The 16,453-nt window shown below is 36.7% G+C and overlaps 2 protein-coding genes across 2 annotated transcripts; one reads left to right on the top strand and one right to left on the bottom strand.

Moving 5' to 3' along the window:
* Window positions 1–1,582: 1,582 nt before the first annotated feature.
* mnd (minidiscs) lies at window positions 1,583–11,600 on the top strand. Its single transcript, XM_043419087.1, has 8 exons — window positions 1,583–3,674; window positions 4,851–5,069; window positions 5,682–5,952; window positions 6,372–6,495; window positions 7,180–7,380; window positions 8,692–8,841; window positions 9,022–9,199; window positions 9,296–11,600. Exons 1-8 carry the CDS (start codon window positions 3,398–3,400, stop codon window positions 9,355–9,357), a joined length of 1,482 nt encoding a protein of 493 aa, XP_043275022.1. The 5' UTR covers window positions 1,583–3,397; the 3' UTR covers window positions 9,358–11,600.
* Window positions 11,601–11,942: 342 nt separating this feature from the next.
* On the bottom strand, window positions 11,943–16,324 carry LOC122410730 (ubiquitin-conjugating enzyme E2Q-like protein 1). Its single transcript, XM_043419126.1, has 4 exons — window positions 16,111–16,324; window positions 15,222–15,536; window positions 13,426–13,830; window positions 11,943–13,227 (listed from the first exon to the last, which is right to left on the bottom strand). The coding sequence occupies exons 2-4, from the start codon at window positions 15,468–15,470 to the stop codon at window positions 13,099–13,101; spliced, it is 783 nt and encodes a 260-aa protein (XP_043275061.1). The 5' UTR covers window positions 15,471–15,536; window positions 16,111–16,324; the 3' UTR covers window positions 11,943–13,098.
* Between the last annotated feature and the right edge of the window lie 129 nt (window positions 16,325–16,453).

Here is a 16,453-nt window from a genome sequence, read left to right as displayed (position 1 = left end):
CGAACAAACAAAAAAACAGGAATTGTGAGAAAAAAAGGAAGTCTAACGTGTGTAGATGTGAATTAGCTAAGGGCAAGTGGAGGATAAATTGTGGAGTGGTGGAAAGGTGACACAAAAGGATACGAGTTCATGAGACTAACATTGCAGGGAGAGCCTGCATTCACAACGGCAAAGAAACTGTTAAAGGGAGACGGAAAACGAAAACAGGATAGCGAAAAGTGAAATGAATTGGGAAAAGGATGAATCGAAGGAACGAAATAATGCTGAAAATATTTATTTTAAAAAATTTATTTCGAAACAGCCGAAGAATAGTTGAGCCAGTCGAAGAGAAGAAACGGATTCGAAAAAAACGAGTTCTGAATACCACAAAAGGAGTTCGATCTGAAAAGAAGTGAGAACAAAAGGTAAAATATTCGAATTGTTGGAACGAACTGAATTCAGGAAGCATTGGGAAAAAAACGTTAAGAAAAATGTTCGCTGGCGGTACTTCGGTAGTTCGCCGAATCTACATGGTTTATTGAGAATAAAAGGGGGACAAAAAAGCAGCGTAAAACAGTGAGCAAAAGTAGAAGAGGCCATTGGTGCCACTTATATGTACATAAAAATTCTTCAAATGGGTAAGAGCAACGAATCAGCGATGAATAACCAAAAAGGAGCAACCAGACTTGCATTATTGTACGAAATAATGTCATTTACGACCTTTTATTCGTCAAATGAATCGCACACACACACACACCTCACAGATATAGTAATATGCGTGTAATGCTTATATACGTATATACTTAAAACCACCAACCGGAAACCTCTAACGGGCGTATATACTTTGATACATTGGCGCAGGGATCAATTTTCTGCTTCGATAAATTTTGAAGTGTCGTTAAAAACCTTGGCTCGCCAACCGCAGCGCTGCAATCGTGCTCTTCACGTCCAGTGGTTTTAACCTCGCAGTTCAACAAATTATGTTTTGATTTTTGAACGACTCGCTAGAGCATGCTCTCGTTTGTTTCGACTGAAAAATGGTACGATAATTTTGTCGACTATACCATTATTAAAAATTCGTTCAATCGAGAAAGAAAAAACTATCAAAATTCAGTTGTAATTGGGAAAATAAAAAATTAATATTTTCGAGTATATTGAAATTTTGAACTCGCGTTAAAACAGTTTTGACGCGTTTTACGGATCTGACGTGAATTATTCAGTCGTGCGAATATGTAACGATAACGAATTCAAATTTTCCAAATAATTTATCCAGTGAAGTGTTTCGATGCCGACATTTCGATTATGTAGAATTTTTTTGCACGGCGTCAAGTACGTACTTTTTTCGTATATTCGTGTTTATTATGAAAATCAACCTTTCGGATGCAATATTTATTTTTGTTGCTTGTACATCCCGTCACCAGATGGCGCACGTTCCCTAATCATTTCGTTGATAAAATATGATCGTATGAACAGCTACGCTGTTGGCGCGGGCTTTTGGGTTTTAAACGTATGGAATATATATTTATATACATAAAGTGTCGAGGGATAACTCCTGAGGGCTGAGCGCAAATGTTCCACCGCCTGTTACTCTAAGTGCGGTCAGTGCGCGACGAGCACTCGCTATCACGAATTACTATATTTTGGCTCATTTGTCGTCGCACTGCGCAACGATGACAAGGATCAGAATCCAAGTTACAGCATAGAAAAAAGAAACTTTTCAATGAAGTGCAAAAAAATTCACGTGCTTCGAGTGATTCGAGTTTCAAGAGTTTTATGTTATCGCATTGTTATTGTTGACTAATCTCAGACTCATTCGCCATGTCCACGTAATTTCACACGTAATGAATTATCTGTAGCCCGGTATGAATTCCCGCAATTTCCGATTCTTTGGAGGAGCACCGAGTAAAGAAAATCACACATTGTATGCAAGAACGCGCTGTAGCTAGTGCTTTGTAGGTCATACGTGTGGAAACTAAAAATAGTCAATTATTCCGGTAATTCAAAAATATAAAATACAACTCACTCGGATCACGTGATCTTTGATAATAGAAATTTATGCGATTCGGAAGCGTGATTATTGTCCAGGAATTATCATGATTATTAGTCGAATTCGTCGCGATTAATTTATCCAAACATCAATCGCGACACGAGTGAATAAATTGTGGAGTGAAAAATAAAAAAAAACATGCTGACCCAACGTTCGAGTTCATGAAATCGCAGGTGCATCTCCAATACGTGAGTGTTCTCGAGCGACAGCGGACGCGCAACGAACTAGTAATTAGCATATAAATTCGTTAACTCAAGTTTTGTGTTATCAATTGGAAAAAAAAAAATTTCAAATTTTTGAAGCGTTATGAAAAAACTGGGAGCGACGATAAATCGGGGGCTTGTTTGAAGAAAAATGATGCGTTATTCGGTAACGCTGTCGTGCTTGTGTTGTCAGATTATCACACAAAAATAAACAATGAACATTTTCGAATCAATATAAATTTCGCCGATACCAAGCGCTTTTAACTGTAGGCGGAGGCGGGACGAACTAAAGAGTGACAAAAACCGGTGTTTAACCCAACCACGTATACAAGTGCTTTATCGAAAAAGTGAACGTTAGGCCAATCCAGGTCGAATGGTTTTTGAATAAATTCTAAGTGATTCGGAGTTTATTTAATTCTGTCGTACGTAACAAACTCTCGCGTAATTGGCCGGAGAAGGCGAGAACAGTTATGATATTATTGCTGTCCATATGGGGGAGCCTTCGAGGCAACGGTTTCGTTGTCGGGCGCGTTGGATCCTGAGCACGTGTTTCATGAAACGAAGCAAATTGAAGACGACACAGAGAAACGTGCGTTGACGATTTCGGCTAGTAGAAACAATCCCTCCTCCTTATTTTTCTCCTCCTTCAAGAGGTCACACAAATTTGTACACTTCGATGTTTACGTACCCAAGTGTTTTCTATCTCCTTTTCTGCCCCATGTGTCTTTTGTGTAGCGTGTGCTAGTCGATAAGAGTCGATCGTACGAAACCGAGGAGTGCGTTTGTACGACTGCGAAGGAGGGAGAGGGGCCAAGAGAGAGAGAGAGAAAACTGGCTGTGAGAAAGAAGCGCCCGGAGACGAAAGGCGGGATGTAACGACGCCGGTAGTGACTGTTCAACGTGAGCAGAGGATCGAAAAGCAGCGAAAAACCTAAGCGTGTCTTCGCTCGTCGCGTTCGGGTTAATCTCATTCGTAAAGGCTGCTTCGCAACCCGCGCATGTCAATTCTTGCATCATTCTATTGTAAACTAGATTGTTTATACATTTTATTTACAAACTATCGTGCAATAAAATTCGACAATTTTATAAATTTACAATCAATTTTACATCAAATTTTTAACTCGTCGCTTTACAATCGACAATCGTGGATAATAAAAAAACAGCGAAAATGCCTGATAAAGTTGCACCGGTTCCGGAAAAACGATCTGTTGTCAAAGCCGAAAATGACACTTCCGTCGACACCGGTGGCGGCGGTATTAAATTGAAAAAAGAACTCGGTTTGTTGGACGGTGTTGCTATCATCGTCGGGGTTATTGTCGGTTCGGGGATTTTCGTCTCCCCTAGAGGAGTACTCAAAAACAGCGGCAGCGTTGGGCTTGCACTTATCGTATGGATTTTTTCCGGTGTGCTATCACTCGTTGGTGCATTGTGCTATGCGGAACTGGGTGAGTATTCGCAATTTATCATTATTTTCGGAAACATTGACACCTATCGGTCCCAAATCGAACCCAAACATAGAAATTATTTTTTTTTTCACTTACAGACCCATATTCGGGGATCCTCCGCGACTCGCGTGAGATGAATCCAAATCCGAAAATCCCCGCCGTTTAAATTACTATCGTACAGTCACGAGCAAAATTTCCGAATTTCCATATTTCTCCAACACATCGATTGCCATATGTTTTGAATAATGAAAAACCTTTACCGGACATTTTTCTTTTATTCTTCCCATAAAAATAAACGTTCCACTGCTTTGTTGACCGGAATTTAAAACCTCGAGCAATGCATCTTACCTTTGTCCAGTGCTTGCATGAAAATATTTCAATTTTTTTAAAATCGAAAACTATTATTTTAATAATAAAATAAAACGATGGCAGACACAAAATATTCTTAAATTGTGCACCACGCTAAATACTAGAATTAACGAGCTGTCAACGTTTAGATTTTCTCTCTTTCATTTTAACCTAAACCGCTGCGTCGTTACACGCTTTACTATCGTCACGTATCGCGCACGTGGACCCCCATTTTTTTTTCCAAACTCAACGAAAATGTCGGTACATTTTAATCGATATTCTTGGCTTATCAGAGCCATCAGAGGTGCTCATATGCCTGTACCGTGTGCCTGACACTACTGTGAGAATTGCGTCATGCTTTTTCATTCACCTGCTCTATTCGGACGCATTTGCCTCGCGGCAGGATGGAGTCAACGAACCGCTGTTTCCCGCACACTAAGAATTCGATATTTTTTCGTATTTTCATTATTATTTCCTCTCTAAGACGAACGGTACATGGAAATTCACTTTCTAACCATCTCTCGAGTTATGTTTATTCCCATTTTCATGCTTCGGTTCACGAGTATTCCAAAAAAAGTATCGACGAGTCTTGGACGAATTATTTTTTTTTTTTTTTAACTTTCATAAGAAAACGATGATTTGCGTGGCATTAAAATTCACAAATCGCTCAGTATTTTTTCACTTTATCCAATAATAATCGTGCTCTTTACGATCGTACGTGAAAGTACAAAGTGAAACTAGGAATAAAATAATTTTCATAAATCTCTGGTATTTTCGAGGCGGAGAAAAATGTGTAGAAAATCTGAAATATTCGTGCTTGAATTGCAGGCACGATGATACCGAAATCGGGCGGGGATTACGCATACATCAGCGATGCATTTGGTCCACTCCCTGCGTTTCTCTACCTCTGGGTAGCTCTGTTCATCCTAGTACCGACTGGTAACGCGATAACTGCCCTCACATTTGCCCAATACATACTGCAACCGGCTTGGCCCGGCTGCAAACCACCCTACGAAGCCGTACGCTTGCTGGCAGCCGTAATTACATGTTTGTATTATTATATTTCACGATTTTTCCAACCATTTGTTAGAACTTTTTGAGCAAATTTTATCGAATTTTATTTTTATAGGGGAAAAAGTTAAAAAAAAGGTTTTTCAAAAGGGACGATGACGAAGCAAAATGATTTTTCGTACATGAATTTTCGAAACTTTTCAAACTTTTTTTACGTTCAAACATTCTTTATACTCGAAAAATATTTGACGTGGTAACTTACTCGGATACTTGGAACAATGTGTAAAAATCACTTTTTCGATTAAATCTCAAAATAATATTGCTCGTACAACGATTCAGCTTTAACGACTTTGGCAACTCTGCGGATGCGGATCATTTCCATCGCGTTTAAAATTTCGGAGGTTTATCGTCCTCGAGTTAAATTTAGCTCTTGTTTCTCGCTCCTAAATATTAGACATTTTTATTCTTCTCGTTTGTTGCTCGTTTTTCACGAAGACTTTTTGGATCTGAATTTGTACAGAAAAAACATTAATTTAGAAAATTCTCGTTTGTTTGTATTCTCGCAAGATTTTTTTGCTCGCTTGACATTCGGAAATTCAGCTTCGAGTCGCCGAAGGTCAAATACGCAAAGACGTTGTGAATTTTCAGGTTTACTGACCGCGATCAATTGTTACAACGTCAAATGGGCGACGAGGGTCCAGGACATATTTACGGGGACGAAAATATTCGCGCTCGTTATTATCATGGCTGCCGGTTTGTGGTGGCTCTGTTTAGGCCACACGGAAAATTTCGTCAAACCGATGGCCGGCACCAGCACCGAACCGGGCTACATTGCGCTCGCCATTTACTCCGGTCTCTTTTCCTATTCCGGATGGAATTATCTCAATTTCGTCACGGAAGAGTTGCAGAATCCTTACAAGTAAAATACTTGATAAAATATCATGCGATATTGACGTTGATCGAACCCGGTTGGTCCAACGCGACGGAAAATCGATGGAAAAATATAGAAATTCCATGACCCGAATTCACACTTGTTCGGCTTCCTGTTTTCGCGTTAGGCTGGACTCGAAGCTTTTGAATCATTTATCCACGATCCAATGAATCTAAAATTCGTTAGTGTTTGAAAATTTTTATTTCCAGTCCAATTTTAGCTGGTTTTTTGAACTCTCGCGTTTGGTTTTACCTCAAACGAATTTCTTGTCTTCTCATCCACTTCATAATTATGAAAAAATTCAAATTCGCCAGCAATGGAATTTTGGTGTTTTCTCAATACTGGCACATCGCTCGTACTTTTTGCTCGAGCATATTCGATGAATTCATTCAATTTTTACGTTTCAGGAATTTGCCAAAAGCCATCTGCATATCGTTGCCACTAATCACGGTCATTTACGTACTTGCAAATGTTGCATATTTTGTTGTTTTAACGCAGGATGAGATCCTCGCTTCAAACGCAGTCGCAGTCGTAAGTAAACTGTCATAACTCTTTTGAACAATATTTTTTTACATTTTTTATATTATTTCAAAATTTGTGATGGCTTTCAATAAAAGTTTTATCCTTCTCATATAATTCCGAATATTTTTAGATTATATTTCCCTTCCGAAAAATCATAAAACGTGAGAAAACCAAGTTGTTTTAACAGTCCCACTCAATTTGTTTTTTTATCTTATCAAATGAAGTATCAAACAAATCGATCGAAAGTTCAAATCATTTATACGCGTGAAGAACCGAACGATCATTTTTCTCCTCAATTTCATCGTGATTTATTTACATAACATGGTTGCGTGACCACCACACACAATATTATTTTTATTTTTCACAAATTTTACACATATCCAAGTCTTACAAGTGTAGGATATTTTAAAATCGAGGATATTATGTCGTTAGGACTTGTTGAGGGAAATGTCTTTGTCAAACGTCATTGCAGGTGTGAAATGATTTTAGATCTACGGTGAATAGAAGAAAAATTGAGTAAATTGTAGAAATTAAGGGAGCTGGAGAAAGTTGGGCGAGAAAATTTTGAATTTTTGAATATTCGACTTGAATTTTGTGTCTAGATTTTTTTTTTTTACTAAGGACTCGCCCCTTTCCTTAAAAATGATGGATCGACGAAAATGAATCGATATTTCAATGGACAATATTTTTCAGACGTTTGGTAACAAATTACTGGGAGTGATGCATTGGATAATGCCATTTTTTGTGGCGTGTTCGACGTTCGGTGCCTTGAACGGAGCGATATTTGCATCCGCACGGTTATTTTTCGTCGGAGCCCGAAACGGGCATTTGCCGAATGCCATTGCGCTCATAAACGTACAAAATCTGACGCCGATGCCGTCTCTTATCTTTCTCGTGAGTACAAACGTAGTAATAACAATCTCTTCGGAAGCACTTGCTCGTAGGATGATTCGCGCCGCGTGGAATATCGCACCTTAAAGTATTAGATTTTAAGTGTTTTGTAAACACAGGATCGATTACATATCGAGACTCTGTTGTTACAAGCGGAGCTTCTGTCGAGTGTCTGATTTCTAGGCAAAGCAAATATTTGTCTGAAATATTATATCGAAAATCAGCAAAAGACGAACCGAGATTATTTGTTAAAAATTCGGTAAGAATATAAAAAAAAAAATCGACTTTTCACAGTTTCCTCCATTTTCGTAGTACAAACATGACTTCAATGATTTTGTGAATTTTTGTATACGTTGAACAACGAGATAAGATGATGAAAAGTTAACACAAATTATTCGATCGACCTCCTTAATTAATTTCACTGTTATCACTTCGCCTAAATTTTCAATTGTTTCGATCATCGCATTCCCAACAACGAAAATTAACGGCGAGACTATTTTTGCAAATATTGCTCTCAAGATTTATCTGTAAACGATTTGAAGTACGATTTAATTAGGTAAATGCTATGACAACACATGTGTGAACAAATTGGTATAAATTGGTAGTTCGTTGACCGTTGAACGATGAATGGAGACAATACATAAAGTTACGAGTACACATGATCATTCGGCCTCACACATACGTACGACGTAATCATATTGAGAATTGAATTGAAATCAATTCAATTTCACTCACTGAATGAAAGCTTTCATAGAGTCTCGTCGAGACCCTGTGAAATGTGACTTTCTCGGTACGACATTTGGCCTTGCTACTTTACTCTTTGTACTTCGTGTAATTTGTTCCCATATGATCCGCTAACTTGATCTTTTCTTATTCAATCTTCATCAGAAATCTCGAGCTCGAGCTAAAGTCCTTAAGAAATGATTAAAAAAATAAATAAATAAAAAAAAAACAAATCAGTTTGTGATGAAATATTTTTGAAAAGAGAAACTTGTTGGAAGATCTTTCTTCGTCAGATACTTTTTGATTTTTTGCACTTGAGAATATTTTCCAAACGAAGCAAAGAGAGATTGAAAGGTTGTTTACTCTATTTAACATTTATTAAAAATTTTCTTGAATATTTAAAATATTTTTCAAATCAAATGGAGAAAGATGAAAAACTTATTTCTCTTCATCATTAATTTAATTTATTTTCTCTCCAACTTTATACTTTTTCACTTGAAATATCGAATAAATGATTTCGTCAGTGTGGATTCACTTTTACGTGCACTAAAACCTCTGATCGAGACCCTAAACTATAATTTCCGTCTCTAGTGCATTATCACACTAGCCCTGCTGATCATAGAGGATGTCTATTCGCTGATCAATTATGTGAGCTTCGTTGAGGCACTATTTACCACGCTATCGGTCTCTGGCCTTCTCTGGCTCAGGTTCAAAAAGCCACATCTCGAGCGACCCATAAAGGTATGCATTTTCAAAACACGAATAAAGTCACATCAAAAAATAAAGGCAATGAAAGCTGTTTTTCAAATTTATTTACCGACCGTATTAATAATCAATTAATTTTTTTGGCGAATTGACTTGCACGATTGTGTGAATCGAACATGAAACTTTCATTATTTAATTAAATATTTTGCTTTTTAGGTATCGCTCGTTCTGCCCATCATATTTCTTATGATATGTTTATTCCTGGTTACGGTTCCCTGCTACGTTTCGCCTTGGGAAGTTGGCGTTGGAATGATAATAATCCTGTCCGGCATTCCAGTCTATTGGATTTTCATCCAATGGCAAAATAAACCAAAATGGCTTGTCCAAGGATCGGGTGAGTGTAAAAGCTTCGAAGATATTCGAAAGTTGTTATTTGTTATTGTAAGACTGCTAATAAAAATGCTAATAATTCAATTCGAATTGATTTCAGAAAAACTTAATACGGTCTGCGCAAAGATTTTCATGTGCGTTCAAGAGGACAAGAACGACTGATATCGCGACTACGAAATAGCAAAATGATTAATTTATTTATGAAATGAAGACACAACGTTACGTCGCGTTCATGTGAAATCCTCCTTTTTTTCTTGTTTTCTTTTTCAAGCATTCCACTCCGAAGATATTGCGACTCGAACGACCACAAGTGCCATTAGTATTATTGAGACAGTTGCTGCTTGTTCCGGAGCCTTAATCCCAGAGCACAACCGTCCGAAGTAAACATTTTTATTCGCGAAAAAAAACCGGAGCAAAATCAAATGTGCTGGCGATTGTTTGTTTTGGTTTGCTAGTATTTAGGAAAAATTAATTTGCTAAAAATTTGTTGAGCATCGAGGATCTGACGATTTTTTATAGATTTTCTTAGAGAAACGAATATTTAGGCCGATTTAGGAGTAACCCTATAATTAGAGTTTATTGTAATTTTTTTTTTTTTTTAACCAATCGTCAATTCGAACCTGAAAAGCAATAACGTTAGAGCTTTTGAGCAATTAAAATATATATGATCCAACATTACAAATGTTACGATTAAAAATTCGCTGCTTAAGCTCATGAGCTCATTGAGCTCAAGAATTAAATTACTTGTAGTGAAGTCTGCAAAACGGATGAATGATTCACGAATTCAATTGTACAAAGTTATAAAATAGGATTATACATTCGATCGTGAAAATCTTCAATAGAACATTTCTTCTGGATGTAGAGCCAAAAGAAGTGAGAGAAAAAAATCTCAATTATCAGACAAGCAGAACATGCAAGAGGAAATACACTCGAATATCACCGAGTGAGACCAAAACTCACAGTTTCAATTTAAGGGCGAGGTAACGTCAATTTGGTGAAAAATGTTTAAGAATTTTTTTAGACGCTACAGATAATACGAAACTATTTTTTGGTTGTGACATCATAATACAATATTTTAATATAATGTCACAATCAATAAAATTGATTTGCTGTAGCGTCTAAAAAAATGCTTAAAATTCGGTCTTTTTTCCACTGAATAGAAGTTCTCCGCCCTTAACTGAAATGTGACTATTTATACGCAGTTTTAAAATCCAAGGAAAACGATCACTATTTGCTCTATTGTTTACGAAGGGCATGTCGACCAAGTCAATTTCGTTATGAATCATAAGGATTGAAGTTCCCTGGGTCTCGGAGATCTACTGAAGCAATTTTTCATCAAGTTGCAAACATTTTTCGATAAAATTTTATCAAATTATTTTGTTGCATATTGAATCTGTGAGTGAACTTTCTGTTCGTATTTTTACTTTAAAAGTGAACAATTCACGAACATGTGGCTATGAAATTTGCTTTTTCGTAATAGATTTTCCATTTCCGCATGTGCAAAGAGATGCAACATTCGTAGAGGATCACGCACTACTCGAGAGTGCGTTTTTGAGTGCCTAAAGAAATTTGAAAAATGCATGAATATTCGGATAGATGCGATCGGCGAGTGTGATTTTTACGACAATACGATTAAGGTAGTTTATATACAAAAATACACTAAGGTACTTTAGAAATCATTGTTATACAAGCACCGATTAAATTCAGGGGTAAACGTAAGCTAATTACGCTTACAACTGCGATGTGAGCGATGATAATTACGATCGCCTAATAAGGCCAAAAGTTAATGAGATCATGTAACTACAAAATCAGTTTTACACGTATTTTACTTTTCCATATCTTGGCTATGCTCTGATAAAAATTTTTAAGGAAATTAAAAAGACATCCGTTGAATACTTAACAAAAATGGGGACGTCGGGATTTCGTATTGACGCCGATCCTCTGAGGTGCTTTGGGGCAGTTTTTAGGGCGAGTCCGAACAGGCTGGGGTAATTGTTTACGACTGGAAAAGAAATTTTTTCTTCGTTGGGATTTTGTCAATTCTCATATTACGGGCCGAAAGGTACACCTAAGTGTTCGAAATTCAAGGATTCAAGTTACTTCGATAAAAGCCTAGTTACACGTATCAAAAAAAATGTTTATACTGTACACTCGAGGGGCTGTCGCGGCGTTCAATTGCATAAAATTGAAAATTTTGCAATGAAGAGACTTTGGAGTGTTTGGACTGACCCTCCTAATTTTAGTACAAATTACAAGAAAAATGTATACACGAAATGGTAACCGGACGTTTCTGAATTGTAAAATAGCTTTTTCATAATGGACTGGAATTAAAAAATGTCGATTACCCCGCGGATTGGGAACAAAAAAAACTGAACCTCAAAAATAAAAACAAAACATTATACAAACTCGACGTTTCGCAATCGTAGTTTCAAGTCTCTTCAGTTTCAATCCCAATACCTTGTTCCAAAAACGATGTTGAACGAAGCTTGAAATTATACAGGCTTCGTACATCTGCAGCTGTACAAACTATTGAAATTTTGGAGGAAAAAATTTTGTTCGCATTTTCGATTAGATGTTTACTAAATGAGACTTTATTGTACACCGTTCCATATGTTGCCGAGGTCGAAAAGGATATTGCATTATTGAAAGTTTGGCAGGTTTCTTATTAGGAAAAATAAATGGTATAAGGATTTTTCAGGATTTCAATGATGGTTTGTGACAACACTATTATCCAATCGATTCAACAATACTTTTCATTATATCGACTCTGGGGCGATAATAATTATTTATTTGGCACATACAGTATAATAATACCCACTTATATTTTGGAATTTCATATGACTAGCAAAAAGACAATAATTCTTCATTATTTTGATTGAAAGACAATAATTGTATCGATAATTGTATATGTTTTGGTTTTTCTCTCCATCGATGGAATATCGCGTAGTATTATATAGTGGAATTATTTTTCAAGTTATTTGTATCATTCTCCACTCCCAACCACGCACAGTCTTGACTGTAGAAGCAAAAAAAAAAAAATAATCGTGGTACCGAATCGCGATAATGAATAAATTTCAAGGTGCCTTCGCGGTGTTGATGCACGTGCAAGCTCGTTGTTTCCATAATTTGTCTCTAAATTACAGTAAGATTATGAACTCTGATTTTTTTTCTCCACCTGGCCACATGACATTTTCGAGTGTTTAGATATTTTGAAAATTTGATCGATTCGCTAGAACGCACGTAATCAGAATCAATTGCATTGCCGTATACAATATAGCACCGTCTGATTTCGCTGACTCAACACACATATATGACTATCTGTCATGAAAAAATAAAATAAAATAAAAAACAAAAAAATAACGAAAAATGTTTTGATGTCGAATTATTCCACACCTCGATTACCATAGTTCTACATCTCTTATCACTTTTTCTTATCGTCAAATCGATGGACGATAATAAACGGTTGAAAATATTGATTTATCAAGCGTTATCGCGTTTGCTAACATTAAAAATATTATCTCTGACTCTCGCGGTGTGCGTATATTTCGGAAAAATAAGAATAGAAACTGGACTAGATCCAGTTCAATGAGATAATATAGAAGATAGTGAATAGCTCGGAAACGAGATTTTCCCCAAAATTAGCATGAGGTCATTTGCTAGAATTATCGATAGGCCCTGCGCACGTTACCTCGCGGAATGTTCCGTGTATCATTATCTTATCATTACACATGTATGGTTTTTCATCTTGGCGAACAATAAAAATGATGTTTTTGTTTCCCCGGTAAGAAAAACCGGACAGATTTTCTGCGTTTTGTTGTAAATAAAGGAAGATATTTTTTGTTTGAACCATTTCAACGACAATGGTTAGTCTGGGAAAATAAAGTTTTCTGAGCATGACGTCCATCAACCCTCCGCCAAAGGTCGTGTTACCCAGCCGTATTTTTCGTGCGTTTTCACGAGGTTCCTGAAAGATTCTTCTGCCGATTTTCGGTCGAAATCTTTGTTGTTCTTTGGTTTTCTTGCCACTCTTCCCTTTATCGAGAAATAAAAAACCGCAAATTATCACGATGGCAGATCTCATCTCCAAATGAATGACCGATAATGATTTTATTCATTAAAACGTTCTTATAAAATAACATCAAGTATTACGTCTCTTCGATATTTATTTCAATTTCATAGTATTCGTCATTGATAAGGTTAAACGTGATTTCAGAATCATACAATGTTTACCTTGCCCTTAACGATGCTGGCTGCAAATTGCATGACAACCGCTTCAATGGTGTAAGCACTGGCCCATCCTCGAGGTGTCAACAACTCCATACAAATAGCTCCTCCTTCCATAACAAAACCTTTCTCGATTCTTGGTGAGACAACTCTCATGAAAGGAGGTGCAAAGGGAAACGTTTCTGGAAATATCAGATGCAAAAGTATATGCGGAATTTCCAATTCTATCATATCAGCTGCAAGCTCGCTTTCCGGGTCAATTTTGTGCAAACGTATGTGCCATTCATAAAGATTGTCTGCTACAAGTTCAGCTGTGAATGTTGATTCCGGACGATGCTGAGTTCTCTGAATTTCACTGAGTTCTTTCATTAGTCGACGCAGCCTTACACCTCTCTCCGGGATTCCAATCATCTGAAATTTCGAGAATATATTCGGTAAATGTGTTTCCCTTGAGTAACTCAATGTTTATCAGTTGAATCCCTCAATTTTATTATTCTGGAATGTGCATTGTGTCAAAAAGTAAAAATTGATTTTTTTCAGAATAAAGTGCCAAAAAGTTTTGGAAAGTGTAGAAAATGAAAATAGCGGAATGATCTTTTCCATTATCGAAGCCCCTCAACTTTTGGATGTGGGAAGGGCAGTTTTGTATTTTTGTAATTGAAGAATATCATAAGAAAAAAACCTTTTTGTACTATCCGTTGGATATTAGATTGGATAAAAACCCAAAAACGTTTGTATATAATTATGAAATTAGAAAAAAAATGTAATCCTCTGAAAGTGATAAATTTATACTGAGATATTGAAAATTGAACGAAAAATGGATATTTTCATAACCATGATTAGATTGCTTTCCAAATCTATTGTCAAGTCTGAAATATCTTATGAAATCGAATGAAAATTTGCGAAAGAAAAAAATTTCGTTGTTGTATACCTTTTTCTTGATAGGATCCATTAGGATTTTCAATTTGTGAGCGCAAAGTCTTATTAATTCTGGAACGAGGAATTGTTCAAATTTTTTAAATTTTTGTTAATGGCGGCTAATCGTGCTCGCAGGTTCAATCACGTTCTTGGTGAATAAAAAGCTTTCGTATTTCAAACGTTTTGCAAACGACACTAGTCAAAGTTTCTCGATGATATTAAAACATTATTTATGTTCGGTATATGCAGAATTAGCGAAGGTTTCCACGCCAATTAGACACCAAACTAGACCAAGCCTCGATCAGTTTCGATCGATTACATCCGCTCGGACAATCGAGAACTATACAACCCGTTATGGTAAAGTTCAATAGTAGTTTTGTAATATTGTCAACTTTTATTGCTTAAAGTTTGGCACTGTTGCTAAGCACTTAGATCTTCAATTGATTTACTTCGAATAAGACATTTCACTTGTAAATGGTTTTAAATGGAATACGATTCAATAATATTTTCGATTGATTTAAAAAATATCAAAATCATCAGTTAAGACCGAATTTTTTTTCACGGGAAGTATATGATGACAAAAGACTTGATTCAGCAACGGAACTGAGTTACAGTGCCACCTAACGGTCAAAAATTTTTTCCGGCTTCCGCCATGTTCAAATTTCTACGATAGGCAATTTGCGCGCGTGAATAGCGAATGAAAATAAAAAATTTTACACTACCGTAAAAAACTGATAATGCATATAATATACACACTTGTTATTCGCAAGCAAAATAGAAATGAAGAATAAGCTCTGCATTGCATCGTCAAAAACGAGTATGTGTGACAAGGTGTAAAATAACAAATTCGGAAAAAAATTGATATTGAAAGTGCTAACAAATACCTGAGAACAATTGCCGTTCGATTTCTTCGATTTGAAGAAATTACTGACCGTATGACTAGCGCCAGGGTTTTCGGGTAAAGCGGCTTCGGAAGGAGTTACCGCATCGGGACGATGATGACGGCTCAGTAATCGCCTCGATGGCGAGCTCGTCGAACTGCTACCTGCAACATCTTGTTCACCGATTTTTTCCGATGGACGAAACAGTTTGCGAAAAGCCGCGACGACTTTTTCCTTCGACCTTGTCGTCATTTTGATCTTTTTCTCACTCGTATACACTCACTCGTATCGTACAGTTCGGATATGTGATTTATTAATCTGAAATTTCATCCGTTACAAAAAAGTGCAGTTCGATAATAGTAAATTTTTTGTTTTTCGACATCTCGTCAAGTCTACACCGAGACATAATTCAAGAAAATATAAAAAATCAGAAAAGATTTCAGCGTCAAAAGAAAAAAAAATAGCGCCCGTCACTTTTTTTATCTTCATAGGGTGCATCAGGTTTTTCGAGATTCATTTTTCTCCCCCATAAGAATAAACAGGCTTGTACATCAACAAAAACAAAACATTCAGTAAGCGCCACTGTCACTTGCTTCTAAAGGTAAACATCTGCGTATTATGGGAAGGATTTTAGCTATTCGACACTGCAGCATTTATACGAGCGTGTCAACAATAAACAATCACAAAGAATAATAGGGATATGAATAAAAAAATGTTATTATGTACGGAGAAAAATCATTTGTATAGACCGTCGTAGTCTTGACAAGTGTAACGTTTTATAGTGCAATTAATCATAGGCAACAGGGAAAGAAAAAAAAAAGTAGCAAGATCCGATGATGCGTGGGAAAAAGTATGAAGAAAGGTGAAAAGTGAAAATGAAAATAATGCTTACTCATTTTGCGCCACGTGTACATATTTTTCCTCAAGTCTTCGACTCTATTCACGTCCGAGACGATTGATGAGTAAAAATATGCCGATCAAACACAAACAGATAACTTTGCGACCACGTTATTTAGTGTGTGATCCAAAGTGAGGATACAATTTTTTTAGAGTAGCGCATTTGGCGAGGGGTGATACGAACATCCAAGCTGATGACGCGAGTAGGACAACGCGCAGTCTCCGTCTCATGATACACACAGAATCAAACCAATTTGTGTGCAGTCTCGGTGTTGTATGTTTGTATTTGTGTTGAGTAGGGTGTGGAACGAAAATCAAACGTTTGTCTATATATATAT

This window comes from Venturia canescens, chromosome 5 (assembly GCF_019457755.1).
Source record: "Venturia canescens isolate UGA chromosome 5, ASM1945775v1, whole genome shotgun sequence".
Classification (NCBI taxonomy): domain Eukaryota; kingdom Metazoa; phylum Arthropoda; class Insecta; order Hymenoptera; family Ichneumonidae; genus Venturia; species Venturia canescens.
This window is presented reverse-complemented; position numbering and strand designations above follow the sequence as displayed.